The sequence below is a fragment of the Abramis brama genome (genome assembly GCF_963993115.1).
Source record: "Abramis brama genome assembly, chromosome: 12".
Taxonomy (NCBI): domain Eukaryota; kingdom Metazoa; phylum Chordata; class Actinopteri; order Cypriniformes; family Leuciscidae; genus Abramis; species Abramis brama.
In genome coordinates this window covers 36,313,872-36,333,578 of record NC_139974.1, presented here as the reverse complement: position 1 = coordinate 36,333,578, position 19,707 = coordinate 36,313,872, and the positions used below count along the sequence as shown (strand labels likewise).

At 40.8% G+C, this 19,707-nt stretch overlaps 1 protein-coding gene across 2 annotated transcripts in view; it reads right to left on the bottom strand.

The window, feature by feature from the left end:
- The window catches only part of vps50 (VPS50 subunit of EARP/GARPII complex), a 142,233-nt gene that overhangs the window by 51,205 nt on the left and 71,321 nt on the right, over positions 1 to 19,707 (bottom strand). For both annotated transcript variants that reach the window (XM_084131302.1, XM_084131303.1), the window contains exons 17-21: positions 17,556 to 17,646; positions 15,325 to 15,501; positions 11,828 to 11,946; positions 2,615 to 2,721; positions 1,684 to 1,805 (exon numbers count right to left, since the gene is read on the bottom strand). In XM_084131302.1, coding sequence (XP_083987428.1) covers positions 1,684 to 1,805; positions 2,615 to 2,721; positions 11,828 to 11,946; positions 15,325 to 15,501; positions 17,556 to 17,646 — 616 coding nt within the window. The remainder of the gene's footprint in view (positions 1 to 1,683; positions 1,806 to 2,614; positions 2,722 to 11,827; positions 11,947 to 15,324; positions 15,502 to 17,555; positions 17,647 to 19,707) is intronic.

Sequence of the window (19,707 nt, the reverse complement as noted above, 5' to 3'; positions counted from 1 at the left end):
TGAAGTAGAGGAGGCAGTCCTAAAACTTTTGAATGGTGGATTTCATAGTGGATGAGATCTAGGAAGTAAAATCACATTGTTGGTTTGCAGTTGTAGAGGCACGGACCCGGTTGAGCAGCAGGTAATATAATTGAAAAGTTGAAAGTTTGAAAGTTTGAAATTAACACCCGCCAACCCTCCAAATGCGGGTAAAAATCAACTGTGGCGGGTAACCCTATCAAATCACTAGCCAATTTGGCGGGTTACTTATTAACTTACTTTACTAGGGAAGTTCGTGTAAGCCAAATCTGCTTCGATTTAGTGCAATTATTCAACTCGTGAGACAACGTTATATATTAAATACAGAGTATTGCGCAGAATCTGCGCATATCTGCCTTACTTGAACAAACACGTCACTACGCAACAAATAACAGCGTGCTTGTTCATTTGCATTGAAGCAATAGCGAAGATTCCAACATCCTACATGTTTTTGACACATGTTGTTGTACATTTTTGGTGATGAGGATGAAAGAGGAAGGGAGATGATTTTATTTGTTATATATATATATATATATATATATATATATATATATTTATATATATATATATATATATATATATATATATATATATATATATATATAGAGAGAGAGAGAGAGAGAGAGAGAGAGAGAGAGAGAGAGAGAGAGAGAGAGAGAGTCATTTGAAGTGGATCAAAAAAGTTAATCAAAGTTGTCCTAAGACAAGAATGGGTATTGTTAAAAATTCATGTATAACTTTGATGAAGGGTTTTGATCCACTTTAAAAGACGTGACGTAGTTAATCTGGTTTATTTCTTTTCTTTTTCTTTTTTGGCTAGTAGAAGTTCTAAATGGCTGAATGAAAAAGTTAATTTCAAACCCTGTTTACTTCACAAAGGTCTGACAAAAGCAGGTCAAAACCTAGGGTAGGCTTTATTATTCCAGTAACTTTTGGCCAGATTAGGTGGCATAAGTTCTAAGTTCATTCGGGGCAGTGCACAGAAAATAACCAGAGCACTCTGGGGAGCAAGAAAACTATATTGCGATATATTCCTGTTGTGGCGAACGCAATGAAAACTCTTTCGATGTGGCATATTGAAGATAATTGAGCTGCCATCTAATTTTATTTGCCACTGCTGGGCTTTCAAAACTAATAGCCAATTCATTTAGCCTCAAGCTGTAGTGTGACAGCTCTAGCCTAGATAGAGAGATCTGCAATAAAATTACGCATGAACTTCTCCAGGAGCAATTTTCTCTCGATACTCCCTCTAAAAGATCAATGAAGCACATTTATCCGTTTGTGTATGCACGTATGCAATGTTAAGTTACAGTAGAGTTAAAATACTACAGTATATACAAACCTAATCTTTAAGAATAGTGAACAGCAGCATACCATTGAAAAGATTGTGAATTAGTTCTGACATTTACACCGTTCTTTGATGTTCAGAGTACAGCTTCCTGAGGAAAACTCTAAGCCTAAACACTTGCTCACATGATAAAGGAAGTAATTATAGAACAGTGCCCATAGGGTTCACAGACATTAGAGGGAAAAACAATGAGTGTACCGGTAGGCTTTTCATAATGACCAGCATAGCAAGGATCCAATTGTATATAATAAATATTTCATAATGTTAAGTATTAACACCGAACATGAAGGAGAACAGGAATGCTTTAAAATGCATACCATGTCATTACGGCCAAAGAAGGTGTAGACGGCATACAGGTAGTAATCAAAGAGCTGAGACACACAGTGGATGACATCAAAGGCAATGGGCTTCAGAATGTTCATCATCTGCATGTATTTCCCTATAAAAGCAAAATGAATCATGAAAAATGTGAAATATATAAGCAAGGCAAACAAACAAGGTTCACAGACAGAATATAAAACCACAAAGATTTAGAAAATGGAAATATGAATGCAAATAGTACAATTGTTTGGCAAATGGCCTATTCAAAGCCCTCAAGTCATATTTAATAGAATTATTTTGAAAACGGTCTCTTGTTTTGGACCCCATTGACTTCCATAAAAAAAATCCGTAAAAAAAAAAAAAAAGGTATTTTGTGTTCTGTAGAAAAAGAAAGAACTGAATACGTTACCAGAAGGTGTTTGATCAATTTTAACATCTACCACTTCCATAGTATTTTTTTTTTTCTACTATGGAAGTCAATGGGGTCCATCAACTGTTTGATTACCCTTATTCTTGTAAATGTAAGAAGTATTCCTGCTGACTCTAGCAAAAAACGTTAGCGCTTTTATCAAAACACCACAGAAAAACTCACACCCATGGGTTTATGACAGCATCTTTTTGCAGTTAGCCTCTGTTAGTTTAGCCTAAACTGAACATTTACAGATGAATGGTCACTTAGCCATTATCTCATTCAACACGTCAAACACACGTTCAAATGAACCTGAAGAGATGAGCAGACACATGCTCAGAATGGAGTTAATGACCGGAAGCTGAAGCAGAACACTGAGTCGAAGTACGCACCTCTTTCATAGTAATTCAGCTATTAGATTGTTAATTAGAGGGCAAACTGCAGTCCCTTGCTTAGGGTCAACTTTATCATGTACCACCGGTCTAGCACGGGTGTAAGGTCAAAGGTCAATTACTCACCGACCAGGCGAATCACGTTGAGGGTGGTGTTTGTAAGGATGGGGGCATTGGCTCGGTTCAGATTGTAGTCGGACCTCTTCCGGCTCCGAAGTGTCTCTCTGGATACGCTGATTAAGGGGGAACAGCAGGGACACACAGATCCAGGGTGAGCATTACAGTTTAATGAGCTTCAAAACTGAAGAGTCTCATTCACACACTTCCTTCATTAGCATGGGTTCAGATTTAACCGAAGTAAGCCTTCTTGGTTTTGCAGAACAGATTAACTGATTTAGTTGCATCAATAGTTAGTCGCTGGAAGCGGTTGACCAATCACAACACACTGGTCCAACCAACCAACCAGAGCACATTGTTTGTTTGTTTGTTTAACTAAACAGAGCGTTAACTGACAAACTGGGAAGAGAGGAGCTAAAACAATGTCAAATATGCATGAAAACCTATTCTAGTAGACCCCAAAAACAAAATCATGACTTTGTAAAAGGTATTAATATGGCCTCTTTTATTTGCACTACTGGATATTCAGGGTTCAGTAAAATTTATGCTCAATTTACGGGACTTGTGGCATAAATTAACTGCATTGCAATGTCATATACCCTAAAAATATTGATTGAAACCGCTTTACAGTTCAAATAATACACAAGTGAAAAAAAAACTTAAAAAAACTAATGTAAGTGCTTTTATAGAATGATAAGCTACACATTTCTGCTTTTAAATACTCTTAAAATAGACCCTATTCACTTCCATTGTAAGTACCTCACTATAACCTCCATTTTCGCTTTTTTTTTTTTATTTAAAGAAAATAAAGAACGAGACAATTATTTCTTTGGTAATTAACATTGAAGGAACTGTACTATAATGGGAATGGTTCAGGTGAAGTGAGGGTTTGGTGAGCAAACAGAGTCTCGGCCAGAAGACGTCAAATGATATGGAGTGATGATGGAAGCAAGGAGAAGGCGAGGTTTATTGCAACACCAGCAGTAGTTTATTTATTGTTACGGTTGTCTTTGATTGAGATGCATGGTTTGTGTGCTGCAGAATTAAATATAAAAAGAGATAACAATTAATAACAATTAATTGACAATTGTCAATCCACATAAATTAAACAATACAAATAAACAAAAGAGATATGAGTTTACTAATCACAACTAAACAGGCTGTTAAAACATAAATCAAACAAACAATCGTCCCACATGGTTCATAGCACATGTCTGGCAAACAAAGAAATCAACCAACAGTGTACATGTTAACAGTTGACAGTAAATCATAAAAAAGACAATCAAATGAAAACAAATTAACTCACGTTAACTGATGAAGACACACACAGTATACATCAAAGTGCCAGGAGAAAGTGCAAAGAGTGAACAAAGAGGTGCAGAAACAATTTATAGACAACAGGTGAGGCGGGCGTGGTCAGGTGGCAAGTGGGAAAGTATCTTGGAAAGAGCGAAATGGAGTAGAAAGGGAATGGAATGGAATGGCCGGAGTCTTTTCATAGCCGCCCCGGAATTGGGATCAATTCCTCCTGATAAAAAGACTCACTCGTCTACCAGCTCAGGAAGCACCATCAAACGTGACACTGGTCTTGTGTAAATCCGACTGCCAACTTGGACGTCCACTGACCGGACACGACCATCCCTCCCGGTCGTGACGGTGGTGACACGCCCGGTTGGCCAAGAAGCCCGAGGCAGTTGTGGGTCAAAGATTAGAACAGTCTTCCCTACTTCGAGATTCTGGACCTCCCTCAGCCACTTTCCTCTAGGTTGCAGGTTAGGCAAATAGTCACGAATGAATCGTGTCCAAAAGTGGTCAGCTAAAATCTGGCTGTGACGCCACTTCCTTCGCCCAAGGAGCTTACTGCTGACAAACATGGCTTGTGGCAGAGAGGCATCACGCCGCCCCATCAAGAGCAAATTGGGAGTGACCGGATCAGGATCCGCAGCATTGGAGGAAAGATAACCTAAAGGCTTGGAATTCATGATGCCTTCTACTTCGATCAGGACAGTTTGAAGGACAACTTCGGAGATGGTTTGCTTCCCAAGAATCACTCGCAGGGCATTCTTAACTGATCTGATTTCACGCTCCCAGACTCCACCGAAGTGTGGAGCCCCTGGTGGATTGAAGTTAAATGAAATCTGCTGATCGGCTAAGTGTTCCTGGAGCTTAGGTTCCATCTCCTGGAAGCATTTACTCAGTTCTCTGTCTCCAGCACGAAAGTTTGTTCCTCTGTCTGCCCAGATCTCCAAGGGCTTGCCACGACGGGATATAAAGCGACGGAGAGCTAGGAGAAAGGCGTCAACATCCAAACTTCCGAGCAAGTCGAGATGTAAACAACGAGTCGTTAAGCACTTAAAGATAATTCCCCATCGCTTTTCTGTTCTACGGCCCTGGTGGATAACAAAGGGTCCAAAGCAATCTACCCCGGTGGACCAGAATGGTGGTTTAAAGAGACGCAGCCTCGCTGGGGGCAGATCAGCCATCTTCGGTACTTCAGGAAAGGATTTCCATCTCTGACACTCCCGACAGCTGTGCTGATGTTTACGGATAGCCGGTCTTCCTCCCATGATCCAATACTTGCGTCTCAATTCTCCAAAGACCCTCTCTGGGCCCGGATGCAGCAGAGACTCATCATAGTCCTTAATGATGAGCTGCGTAGTAGAATGCTTCGGGTCTAGAATAATTGGGTGAATGATGTCGGGATCCAAGTCCTGGGATCGACGGAGTCTTCCTCCTACTCTCATCAGCCCCACATCTGGATCCAGTTCAGGAGACAATGAGAGGAGACGACTCTGCCTAGGGAGAGATTTCCCTTTCTGGAGAGCGTCAAGTTCTTCAGGGAAACATGACGCCTGAGCTTGCTGTAAGATTAAGGTCTCGGCTGCTGCTCCTTTGGAGACTTGGTCTGACTGAGTTCGTGCCTGCTCAATGGCGACGATTAAGTCACTCCAGTTTCGATACTGGGAGACATCTGGTAAGGTACAGGTAGCAGAAACATTCAAACACAGAACAGCTTTCTTCAATTCAGTACTGTCTGCGAGTGGTGATGGTTGGGCAACAGTAGGGACAACTGGCCAGCAATTTTCAGGCTTCTGCAAGAAGAGTGGCCCGGTCATCCAGCAGTTGGGTTGAACCAAATCACTCAGTTTCTTGCCTCGGGTCAGGGCATCCGCTGGGTTGTTTGAGCTATCGACATATCTCCAGTCATCACTGTCGGTGAGTTCCTGGATTTCTGCGATCCGGGTGCCGACGAAGACCTTATAGTGGCACGACTCGGATTTCAACCAGGTCAGCACCGTTGTGGAGTCACTCCAGAGGATAGTTTGAGCTAACGACAAGGTAAGTTCCGACCTCAAGGTCGTGGCTAACTGTGCCCCTAATAAGGCAGCACTCAGTTCAAGTCGGGGTATTGACAACTGTCTCTTCGGTGACACTCTGGAACGGGCCATGATGAAGGCCACATGAATGTGATTTTGATTGTCCTGGACACGCAAATAAGCCACAGCACCATAGGCCCGTTCCGCGGCATCACAGAAGACATGAAGCTCTCGGTATATACCCGACTGGTCCGCACAAGGGGGCACATAACAGCGGGGCAGTCTGATGCTGGGGAGCTCCGACAGTTCCTGTTCCCACTTTAGCCATTGATCCACTAGTTCGGACGGAGTGATGGGGTCATCCCAACCTTGTTTGAGTTTCCACAAGTCCTGCACCAGCACTTTAGCCCGGGTGGTATAAGGTAAGATGTACCCTAATGGGTCATATTGACTGGCAAGAGTGCGGTAGATGAGACGGAGTGTGGGAATCCTGATTGGCGTCACCCTGTGTTTGTATCCCAGGCTATCAGGAAGGCAGCACCAACACAAGCCTAGGGTGGATTCTTGAGGATCAACACCCAATTGAGAGAGCCACAAGTCAGTGCTCACAGATCTTGCCTCAGGGGAAAGATGTTCTACCACACTGGAGTCATTACTCGCCCACTGACGGATTTCGAATCCTCCTCGAGACAGTGTAGCGCGAAGTTTGTCCAACAGAGCTTTGGCGGTGGCTGATGTATCAAAGCTCTGCAGACAATTGTCAACATAGAAAGCTCTTAGCACTGAGTTCAACACTTCATGGTCACTCTCAGGGTGCTCCTTCACGTGACGTTGCAGGGCGTAAATGGCACAGCAAGGACTGCAAGCTGTGCCAAAAGGTAACACTTGCCACTCATAGGTTTTTGGGGGAGTTGTCTTAGCCATAGCTCGCCAGAGAAACCTGAGTAATGGCCGGTCAGCAGGGAGTAGATGCACTTGGTGGAACATAGATTTTATATCACCACTGATGGCCACACTATGCTCACGGAAACGGAGGAGCACACCAAGAAGAGAGGGACCGAGAGTTGGACCAGGAAGAAGACTACAATTCAGGCTGAGACTATGAAGCTGGAAAGAGCAGTTGAACACCAGTCGGTGTTTCCCACTGGCTTGTTTGATAACATGATGTGGGACTAGCCAAGATTCTGACCCTGGCTGGTCATCTTTAGGATCCACCTCCTTCACATACTCCATATCAACGAGCTTCTGAATCTCCTGGTGGTAAATCTCAATTAGCTCTGGGTCCTTATTCAGTCTGCGCTCGGTTCCCCGGAGCCATGGCAACAAAGTATGGGCTGAAGAGGATAACCTAGGACTGTTGGGTGCTCTGAGCAATGGGGTAGCATACCGCAAGACCTCACCTACTTCTTTGACGGCAGTCTTAGTCTCAAGCAGTTCCAAGCAATAATGGTCTTGTTTAGATCGGGTTACATCCTTCTCCTTACGGTGTGGGAAGGAATCCAGTCTCCACAGTCTCTCCACATTCTCCATCAACTCCGCAGTAGCGGGGCAGGATACACGATCACAAATAGTAAACAAAGCTTGTGCATCTGAAGGAGGAGATCGAGGTAAGGCATTGGATGGGCCTTGAACAGCCCATCCCAGGGCAGTATGAATGGCGATAGGTCCCCCATAAAGTCCAATACGGACAGGCTCTTTGGGCACCAACAAGTGGGAATGATCTGAGCCTATTAGGATTAATGGCCGAGCATGGACAAAGTCCGGTAAGGGTAAGCCTCGCAAGTGGGAATATTCCCTCTGCAGGTCAGAGGCACAACAAGAATGCTCAGCCAAATTGAGGACTGGGGCAGTAAAGGCATTGGCTATATGAAACCTAATCTTCTTCCTCTGGCTCACAGGGGAGATATAACAGGAGATGGTCTCACCACTCATGGGAATTACTTCATGTCGCACAGTTCTGAGATTAAGGGTCTCTTTTGGCCCTGTAAGTTGTAGCTGGGACGCTGCTGAGGTCAGAATGATTGTTCTTTCTGAGCCATCATCGAGTATGGCATACGTCTGCAGCCTCTTCCGGCCATTGATTAGTAAGACCGGAACTACCTTCAACATCACCCGAGGAGATCGGTTTTGCTGATCGATGTACAGTGTGTCGTCAATGCAGGGTGCACGGACGAGCACATTGAGAATGTCTGCCGTAGCCAATTTCTCTGAGCTTTGTGGGTGTGTGGCCAGTTGATGTGCAATGCTATGCAGGATGGTGAGATGCAGTTCGTTGCAAATGTTGCAAGGCTTTTTTAGGGTGCATTTATCCGGCTTATGGCAGCGAGCACATCTGTAACAACGATCATTCTTCTCTATCCAAGTTCTCAGTTCTGATGGACTGAACTCCTTCACCTTTGGACAGGTTCCCAAGAAGTGGTTGTTATTGTTACAGTATGGACAGAAAGGTTGGAACTTGGGTTTACCAAGGATGGTCATCCCTTTTCCACGGCCTCCTTGGACACTAGGCTGTCTTTCCACAGTGGCTGTGTTGCTTAGGTACATAGTGGTAGGCATCACCTTCCTCACTTGGCTCTTTTGAACTGGTTCTCTTCTCTCAATTGAGGCAGGGACAAAGACTTGTTGGGCAAGACTCTTGGCCCTGGCTTTCACCTGGAGCCAGTCAGAGAAGTCTTCCAAGGTATATGTTTGTTCTGCACCATCTCTAAGGATGCCACGATTCAAACAGTGCTCAACGAAACTGTCCCGATAATTAAGGGGGAGCTTGGTTAATAGCTTATCGACATGAGAACCACACCGCAATTCACTTCCACCTGCACCGTCCACCGATCGCAGCATGCCAATCAATGACTGTACAGAAAGAGCAAATTCCTGGAATGCATTGCTATCTCCGAATCTGACAGGTGGTGAATGAAGGATGCTGGCTAGTTCACTCTGGACCAACTGCCGTGGCTGGCCATACTTTGCCTTAAGGGCAGCAACAGCAGATGTGTAGGGAGTTGAGGCATGCATATAAGACTTGGCTAGTTTGTACGCAGTAGGCAGCCTCAAGTGGTCCATTAGAACCTGGAACTTATATTGTTCAGAGAGGTGAGCATGAATATCTAACAGGTTTTCCAACGCCATCTTAAGCAAAACAAAGTCACTTTCTCTTCCACTCACAAAATAAGGCAGTCTTGGCTTGGGGATGCCAAAAGCAGTGGCTACTAACAGCTCCATGATACTAGCTCCCTCTGATGTCCTTTCACTGGACTTGTGTAATGAAAGAGGTGCGGACGTATCAGGAACTGGATCTAAGGGTCTTTGACTCTGGGAAGAACGAGGTGCGGTCCTCACTAAATGGATGAACGAAGGAGGTGAGGGAGTTGCCTGCTCTGGACTGGACCTCTGAACTGCTGGGTGGCTCCCTTGAACAGGATGGAGAGTCTCAGACTGACTCACAGCATCGACAGGCTGAGGTAAGGATTGAAACGACGAAGTGATTGGCTGATTCACTGGAACGGGATCAGAGACAGATGTTGGATGACCAACACAACAAGCTTGTTGCTCTGAGTACAGATCGACAGGTTCACCTGAATCCAAAACTCTGGAGCTCATTGAAAAAGGAGCCAGCTCTTGAGGTGGCGGAGCAGGTGAATGTTCTGTGGTCACTTCTCCAGTGAATGAGGTTATTAGCCGAGCCTCTTCTAATTCTCGTTGAACTTTCCGCAGTCGTCGCTGTAGAGTCAGAGATCGGGACATCCTCTCTCGCTCTGTTAAAGCCGCTTGTGCTTGCCTGTCCAGTTCTCGAGCCCGGCTATCCAGGGCTTGTTCCTCTTGGATTTGATTTTGGATCTCTTGCAGTTCTCCAAGTTTCCTCCTCTCCTCAATCATGGCTGCTTGTCGAGAGGTGAGCTCCACACCATGGCTCTTGCGCGAGCTTCGAGAACTTCCACTGCCAGAAAAGTAAGTATACGAGGTGGCCTTCGACCTGGGTGATGACTCCTGCTTATCCCTCTTGACTCTGGATCTAGTAGATCTCCCCACTCCCTGTGAGGGTGGAGCTGGTTGTGGAGCTAGTTGTGGAAGTGAAGGTTCCTCAACCGATTCGGGCTGGACATAATCGTGGGTGATTTCTTCATCCTCCACTTCTCCATTTCCAGCTTCAATTGGGTTAGGAGATGGTTTGGCTGCTTGGCTGGGATAAGGTAGGCTCTCGGGCTTACTAGAGGCTTTCCTAGCAGGAACCGGGAAGCCATAGCGGTCAGGTTGATGCCTCTCTCGCCTGGATAAGGTGCTACTGGGTTTAACTGGGAGAGCCCTCTCCAACTCCAACTCTTTCTCATCTTTTCCATCCATACCAATGCCTGCCATGGTATCCCTCACTCAGGCTCCGGCTCGAAGGACCACTGAAGGAACTGTACTATAATGGGAATGGTTCAGGTGAAGTGAGGGTTTGGTGAGCAAACAGAGTCTCGGCCAGAAGACGTCAAATGATATGGAGTGATGATGGAAGCAAGGAGAAGGCGAGGTTTATTGCAACACCAGCAGTAGTTTATTTATTGTTACGGTTGTCTTTGATTGAGATGCATGGTTTGTGTGCTGCAGAATTAAATATAAAAAGAGATAACAATTAATAACAATTAATTGACAATTGTCAATCCACATAAATTAAACAATACAAATAAACAAAAGAGATATGAGTTTACTAATCACAACTAAACAGGCTGTTAAAACATAAATCAAACAAACAATCGTCCCACATGGTTCATAGCACATGTCTGGCAAACAAAGAAATCAACCAACAGTGTACATGTTAACAGTTGACAGTAAATCATAAAAAAGACAATCAAATGAAAACAAATTAACTCACGTTAACTGATGAAGACACACACAGTATACATCAAAGTGCCAGGAGAAAGTGCAAAGAGTGAACAAAGAGGTGCAGAAACAATTTATAGACAACAGGTGAGGCGGGCGTGGTCAGGTGGCAAGTGGGAAAGTATCTTGGAAAGAGCGAAATGGAGTAGAAAGGGAATGGAATGGAATGGCCGGAGTCTTTTCAAACATTATGTCACAAATTCTTCACAAATTGACTGAGCTTTACTTGTATTGAACAAGCATTGAAGGCATTGAAGTCACAGATTGTGAGGGGGAGTCACATCATCACATTTAAGAAACCTTATGTCATTTTAAATATGCAAAACATTAGATCCCTCAAAATGTGAAGTCTCTAACAATGAAGTGTCACAACATGTAATGCGGCAGCTGATTTACTGCAGGGAGAACTGTCAGTCATCTTCGTGAGGAACAAACAGGCTTTAAATATTCATCAGGGTTCACAGTTTAATCACCTTCCTAATCATTCTCGTGATTTATGATATTTCTATCACACTTAGACACGGAGATCAAGCCAAGAGGAATTAGGAAATGCAGGGAAAAAATGCTCATGTAGTCGGCAAAACGACCACATGGTGCAATTCTGGAAGCAGCCATTTAAAAAATCTCCTTGAGACCATTTTATTTAACTTCAAAGCTCTGAATGGTTCTTAATGGGAGCCTTGTGGACTTAAAAGGCTTGCTCTTCATAAAATAATTAAAGCCTTTCTCCCTGATAAGAAGCTAATGATAACTTGTGTGTTCACTGTACACTGCATGAATTTAAACTAATTCAGCTGCCTGAGTGGGAACATGAAGTCCACAAATGATAAGTTTGCTGCCTCCTGACCTTCCCTTGGGTTAATGAACCGACTCATGAGCGACCTGAAACTACAGCACACCACAGTTTATAAAAACATGTATTTTTATACTTGATGAACACGCGTCGGCAATCATACCATGCATTTCTAAACTGAATGTTGACATACCAGTCTGTGGGCAATTGTTAGCTGATCTGTGTGACGTGAGTTGATGACTCAGTACTGACCTCTTCACTGGAGCGTCTCCTGTCTGTTCATCTACATAGTCTTGTTTCAGCTCCTCAGGTACATCGCTGTCACTGTCGTAGTCCTGATACACACTCTTTTCCAGCTCATCTGACTCATACTGCCGAGAGAGGAAATGGAACGAAAAAAAAATAAATCATAACAGCCGAACATTCATATACATTACCATTCAATATTTTGGGGTCATAAGATTAAGAAAACAGAGACATTTATAATGTTACAAAAACTTCTATTTCAAATAAATTCAGTACTTTTGAACATTCTATTCATCAAAGAATTCTGTAAAAAAATGTATCAAGGTTTCCATAAAAATATTAAGCAACACAACTGTTTTCAACATTGATAATAACAGAATTGATTATAACAATTTCTGAAGGATTAAGATCTTAAATGCAGCATTGGTGAGCATAAGACAACTTTTTTCAGAATAAAGTTTAATTAAGATATGATGGTTTGGTTTGCTGATCTTGGATATTAAGAGGTTTTTTTCCAGTTGGAAGACCAGCTGTCTGTTGACCAAAACCATCTGAAAACCAGCTTATCCAAGCTAAGAGAGCAGCCTTAACCAGTTAATGGGCCCTATTTTAACGATCTGAAACGCAAGTATCAAGCGCGAAACGCAAGTAACACTGTCGCTATTATACCGGCAGGATAAATTACTCTTGAATCTCAGATTTGTAAGGCCGGCTACAGATTTGTAAGGCCGGCGACACACTGGCTGCGTGTCGTGTCCGTTTTCATTTCGGCTCCCATGTTAACTGCCTGCGTGACACACGCGTCTGGGCGCAGCTCGAGACGCGCGGAAAACGCGTGCATGCTAGAAATAGAACCGACGACCTATTTTTCACGCGACACGCAAGCGTGTTGGAAGCGTTTCCAGGCAAAATAGAATAGGAAAAGTTGTTTCTATGTCATTTTGACACGAATACATATTAATAAATGACATTTTGATGTTTGAAAGTTTTGACATAAATACAATATAAATGTAATTTAAAAAAATATTATCGATTTTCAAATATTGCACCTCTCAATACAGAACGAATTATTCTGTAGCCTATTTTGCCGTCAACACTGCCGACGTTGTCTTTGCTGCTATATATTTATGTTTAACATGAAGTATAGGCCTTCCACAACTCTCTCCCCACATGTCAAATATATCACCAATGAGGCTTATCATATGTTACCAATATTTTATACAATAAACATTGTTTAATATAATCGCTGTTCATATTTTTATTCAAAGTTCAGAATCAAGATAAAGCTCTTATGTTTCTCAAGATAAATGAGATAATGCTGCTAAATTTATAAAAAAATTTACCTTGAATGTCATTGCTCTAATATATTTTTTATATTTTGATTTTTCATATTTTGTTCAAATGTTTAATATCTGCTGTTCATATGTTCATTTATTAGTGTGTTATATGATTAGAATGTTGTCCCGGTTTTAAAATAAAGCACAGCAATGATATTTGAGAGTGTTTCTCCCTTTTCAGGAAAAGTATCGAAAAAGTATCGAAATCGCAATACTTGACTTGGTATCGGTATCGAAACAATAATTTTGGTATCGTGACAACACTAATTTGGGTAAATGTGTAAGCTAGATTTATGCCTATTTTTTCACATCTTCATGGACACAACAATGACTTCCCTCATGTGGTAATATTTTTCCTTGTAATAATGTATGGTTTTCTAAAAATGAGAACTGCTGCGTCTGTGTGTAGATGAGATAAAATAGCACCAGGGAACGTTTGCGCCGGAACACGCCTCCCCCCGCCCGCGCCCCCCGATTTCTTTTTATCAGGGATAGCAGATAACTGATGTTTAAAAGGAGAGGATAAACTAAGCATATCACAAAACTAGCACAAAGATTCAGCCTTAATTCTCTAAGGTTCAGAGCTTGACTTTAGTGTTGTAAATGTACCCGTGTCAAAACCGTGCTGCAGATTCAACATAGATAAATGACAACTCAAACAACTCCTACGGTCCGTAAGGATACAGACTGAATGTAAAGTTGATAGACGCCTGACATTGCATCTAGTTACTAACAAAACAGCATGGAATACTTAACAAAATGAGCTTATATGCAAAACACTTTGTTCTCTCTCAGGGCAAAAGCACTTGTACCAAGGGCTCACACACTCTCTGTCATAAACATACAGCATTTGTTTTCATTACAGAAGCATCATCAGAGATGCCAAGCACATGAGAGCTTTAATAATGAGTATTCTCTCCACATAGAAGTAATGGCCTTTGTCAATAGTTATAAGGACAATGAGCCACTTAATCATTACAAAATATTTACGCATCAAATTTTCACTCCCATTTACAGTTATAATCGAAAATATTCAAGCCCAATTTTAAATCAGGTTTATTGGCAAAATGTACAGACTTTCAGAGTCTGTACAACAACACAACACAACAAATGTTTCACGTGGTTTCCCCAAATTCAACTGAAAACGCAACTTTTAATGACTTCTGCAAACAGGTGTTGTCTCAAGCACACCTGATGCAACTAATCAATGGCTTCATTAGTTGCACCAGGTGTGCTTGAGCTAGAACACATGAAATATCTGAACTGGCTAGGTTTCAGACACTTGAAACATTTGTTGTGTTGAGCTATTTCAATTACTTTTGTGTCATCTGTTAATTCCAAACAGCTGAAAGTTTGTACATTTTACCAATAAACATAATTTGCAATGGGAGTTGAATAATTTCGATTACAACAGTTTTTTCCTCTTTCAGTCATCAGTTTGGCAAGCATCTAATAAGAATATAAATGTAACTGTAAACCATCATAAAATGCTTGTTTGCTCAAGCCCGATGCCAAACAGCACAGCATAAATATTGTTGAAATGTGATGAATACTATAAGAAAATACTGCAATAGAAAGGACTCTGAAGCTATCAAGAGTTTAGATGGTTTAGAAATTAGTGGAATGTATCCAGGTATAGGAGATGCAATGAAATTTCAGCCACAAAAAAAATAAATATATTGGATGAAAATATCAAATTATATTAAATAATAATTTTAATTAAACAAATGATTTTTTGGAAAGATACAATAGGCTACTATAAGAGATATGACAAACAAAGGCCCGGTTTCACAGGCAGGGCTTATACTAAGCCAGGATTAGGCTTTCAATTAGGGCATTTAAGTAGCTTTTATACACAACCCTTAGAAAAAAACATTACTGGTGTGCATCTTAAGACAAGACAATGACACTGATATATTTTAAGATATGTCAGTGCAAGTTGCATTCAGTAAAAACAGCTTAATCATGCATTTTAGTCTGGAACTAGCTTAAGCCTTGTCTGTGAAACCGGCGAAAAATGTCTTTGAAATAAGGCTATATTATAAAACACATTTTTCCCCATACAGCTGGCAGCTGTAATTTAAATGATATTTTAAATATTTTTAGAACCTATAAGTTATTGTGAAGTTTTGAATGAATTAAACTAGTAATGAAACTACTATATACCCCATTAGAAGCCAGGACATCCTCGGTCTCCTCTTCCTTGTTGTCGATCTGCATCTCAAAAGGATTTCCTCCCTGCAGGTACTGCTCAAACAGAGAAAGCTCCAGCAGCTCTGTGGATTCTGGCTGCCGGCTGGGAGATACTGAGGGAGAACGACACTGACCCATGAACTTAAACTCCTGGAAAAGAGGGGAAAACAAAACAGATTGATCAGATTTCATATCATACAGATCAAATAACTAAAAAGTAGGCCCAGAGAATTTTGCACCTACACTCGTTGAATGTTGCTTTTTCATATAGTGTATATACATTACCACTTAAAATTTTGGGGCAGTGAGATTTTTTTTTTTTTTTTGAGAAATGAGAAGCAAAGCCGCATTAATTTGGTAATTAAGTGACAGTTAAGACATTTAAAATGTTCTACAAGATTTGTATTTATAGTAAATGCTGTTCTTTTGAACTTTATATTAAATCAAAGAATTCTTAAAAAAAAAATGTTTCACAGTTTCCACAAAAATATTAAGTAGCACAACTGATTTCAACATTGATAATAATAAGAAAAGCTACTTGAGCAGCGAATCAGCATATTAGAATGATTTCTGAAGGATCATGTGACACTAAAGACTGGAGTAAATTCAACTTTACCCTCACATTAAATTACATTTTAAAATATATTAAAATATAAAAAAGTTATTCGAAATTGTAAAAATATTTCACAATAATGCTGTTTGTACTATATTTTTGATCAAATAAATGCAGCTTTGTTGAGCATAAGAGACTAAAAATCTGAAACACTTTACAAATAAGGGTTAATTTATTTATGTTTCATCACTTTAGTTAACATGAAAAAGGATTGAACATAACTTCTACAGCATTTATTAGTCTGAGTTAATTTGAACATTTTCTGATACATTATTAAAATCAAAAGTTGTATTTCTTAACATTATTTAATGCACGGTGAACTAACATGAATAATCAATGAACCACGATTAATAAATACTGTAACAAATGTATTGCTCATTGTTAGTTCATGTTAGTTAATACATTAACTAATGTTAACAAATTAAACCGTTAAGTGTTACCAAAAGATCTTACCGATCCCAAACTATTTATTTATTACATAAATATTGCAACCAAATAATGTTTCCCTTCGGGATCAGTGGAGACCTCGGGCTTATTACGACACTAGGTAGACTAGGTTTAATGGAAATGTTTGTGTTGCTTACGTAAATGTCCGAGAAGGAGATGGAAGAGTAGCTCTATAAGTTCTGCTAAATTTTACAGGTGCATTTATGTTTTCATTGGAAATGTACTTCCGCAGAATACTTTTTGCAGAATTCTGCGAATAATAAGAACATTTAAAAAAAGAACAATAAGCTGCAAGGGTGAGAGTGCAAAAGCTTCGAGCAGTAACGCCAAGTGTCCTAAAACTCTTCACAGTTAAACCGCTTTGCACATCAGAGCTCCAGCATGAAGTCGTTATGCAAATATGGCTTATTAAATAGCACCGCTGATTATGCCATTCACTGATGTGCTTTTCAACGCCAGCTTTCTCTACCACACAAACTAGTGGCATTTCTTTGAGAAAATACCTGTATGTTCTGCACAAAAACAGTGTTTCTCCATCAGAGAACAGTTCACCGAGCGAAAGACCCTGTTTAGCATATAATAATTGAAAGAGATGCATTTCGGTTTATTCGTCAGATACTCTCGGGTGAATATACTTGCCTTCCAGGATGTAATTTGTTTTGAGACGGATGACACACTGACTAGGAGAGAAAACAGCTTATGTTGGAATACAATCAGTGATGATGCTTACCCTCATTTATCAAGTTGTCAAGCCTTTCCTGAGATTTAAAATGCATATAAAAGCGTCCCTAATACGGCAAGTCGGGGAAATATGAAGGAAGATGATCTACAAAAACGCCATTTATTTGGTAAAACCACCCACTGTAGACGCATCTCATTTCCTGCAATGGACAAAGAACACTTTTTTGAATTAGTGTTAAACAATACTCATTATGCAGGAACGTGTGTTGATACGCCTTTGGCTTGTAGCCATCTGAAGCACTGTCGTTTCAAAGCACGCACAGAACAAAAACTCTCCGGCTCATCTTCATATGCAAATGTGAAATCTCAAAAGACTGCCAGCGATGCCAGTTGGTCCAGATCAGTCATGAATAAAAGTCACATCGCTGCATTTCAATGTCTTATCTGTGGCATTAGGACTTACGTGGAGCTGGGCAATACTGAAGTTGGACTTCACAGGGCACAACTCCCAGGTTTCATTCTCAAGAAACATCCGCAACTCCTCCAGGCGAGTTCTGCAAGGGTACAAAGAGAAATGACAAGAGGTTGGGCTTGTGTCAAGTGAAGACCCTTTGCCATTCAACTTATTGAAAATGAAACGGGCTGGCAAAAACGGTTCAAGGAGAAGTCGATCAGTGAAGAAGGTTATAGGTAGTGAGGATGATGAGTGTCAATGTGGCCCGCTGCCAGACAAGGTCAATACCAGCAGCCTTGTAGAAAATGTCTACATCAGAGTGGAACATTATAAAAGTCCATCACTAATCCCTAAAGAACATACCGGCAGTTCACACAATCACAAGTTGGTATCTAAATCCAAATAAAGTGCAGCCGGTGGCAGGGTGTTTGACATTTGAAATGCCAGCTCTTGTCACATCTTCAATCCTTGATATTTTTAAATGCATCAAATTTAAAGCACTTGGAGGAAAAACGGACCGGTTTTGTCCTCTAAGCCAGAGGGCACAATATATATTGTAATGGCACAATGTGTTAATGGCGACGCAGTGACAGCAGAGATTAAGCATTCAGAGGACTGACAGATAATCGCTTTATGGATGCCATCCAACTGCTAGAATAATCAGAAATAAATGGTAAGATGTCCTCTTTCAATGTCCTTCACCTCATCGAGCAGAAAAGGTATTTGTACTGCTGACTACAGCAGGGGTTATGGACATTTCAGCTTTGTTCAGACAAACAGTAACAATCAGATTTTGGGGTTTAAGTGACTCAAATCACCAAAAAGCACATGAAATCATGTTTTCCTAATTTTTTTAATGATTTTTTTGTGCATACTAAGTCGGTCCGAATATGCTCTCTCTCTCTCTCTCACTCGTTACTTGTATAGTGAAATATACAATATTCAATATGTAGTGAATAAGTCAGCAGTTTTGGACAGTATGTGCTTGAATACGTAAAATCACTTTGTCATTTATGTTCTTTCACGCATCTTGCGATTTCAGCACAATGATAAGATGTCATAATGGATATGAGCAGAATGAGGCAAATTTTCCAGTTTTCATTCCTCTCAATGACAGCTACTCACAGTTGTTGTCTCTTGGCATTGGTTTGAGACACATCATTACTATAGCAACTGATGTAGATGCACCGGATATAGAGCACAAAATCAGATTTCAACACATGCACAATGACAATGTGGACAATCAGTCCTGTAGATGAGATTTGAAAATCAAATCCAATTTGCCAGAAGTGTGAACAAAGCCCCTGTTGCCTGTCCTCTCGTCATTCAAGCCACAATGCAGAGACTAGAGTATGTGACAGGTACTTCATCAATTTAGCATTCTAGATATATTCTAGCAAAATACTGAGATGATATCCACAGACAACCACGTGCCATGCTACCTTTTGAGCTACAGGAACACTGTGACATTGACAACATCCAGATTTTTTATGCATGTTTGTAGTGTTAACCTATTTGCATAATTTATTTAGTTAATTAAACACTAAAACAATTCAGACAGCAAGTACAAATAAACAACACTATCAGTGGCCACAATGCAGTTCTGCAGGAATGAGTTCTAAAACCTGGAAAATACATTTTTGGAATTCCCGTTCCATCGCCCAGACGTCAACTGGGTTTTTAAAATGGGTTTTTGTTTAAATGCTTGAAATAAGATTAGCAAAAGCTCAAGAAATGTACACGTTTTATTCTACAGCAAAAGATGCATTAGAAATACCAAACTCGTGATTTTTTAAAGCTTTTATATGTCTTGAAAAACACTTTAGCTTCCAAGTGGCTAAATGGGATTACAGAGATTGTCTGGGACATTAAACATCACACTGAGCAGTAAATCTGATCTACTCAGTAGTCTGCATTTACAGCCTTGTCAATTTTATTCTTCGCACTCCTGCAAAGCATTCTAACTCAAGCTTTCCATTTTGTATTTTTTGAATAAAGATTGAAAGAGATCTCAGAAGTTCAAAGTCAGCATGAAACAGAAGTTGTCATAGTATTTTCTTCCTTATTGTGACGTATATTCAAGGCGGGACTTGATTTTGTCCATTGGGAATTGATTGGATGGTTGTGGTTTGGTATTGGTGGATCTCCTATGAGTGACAGG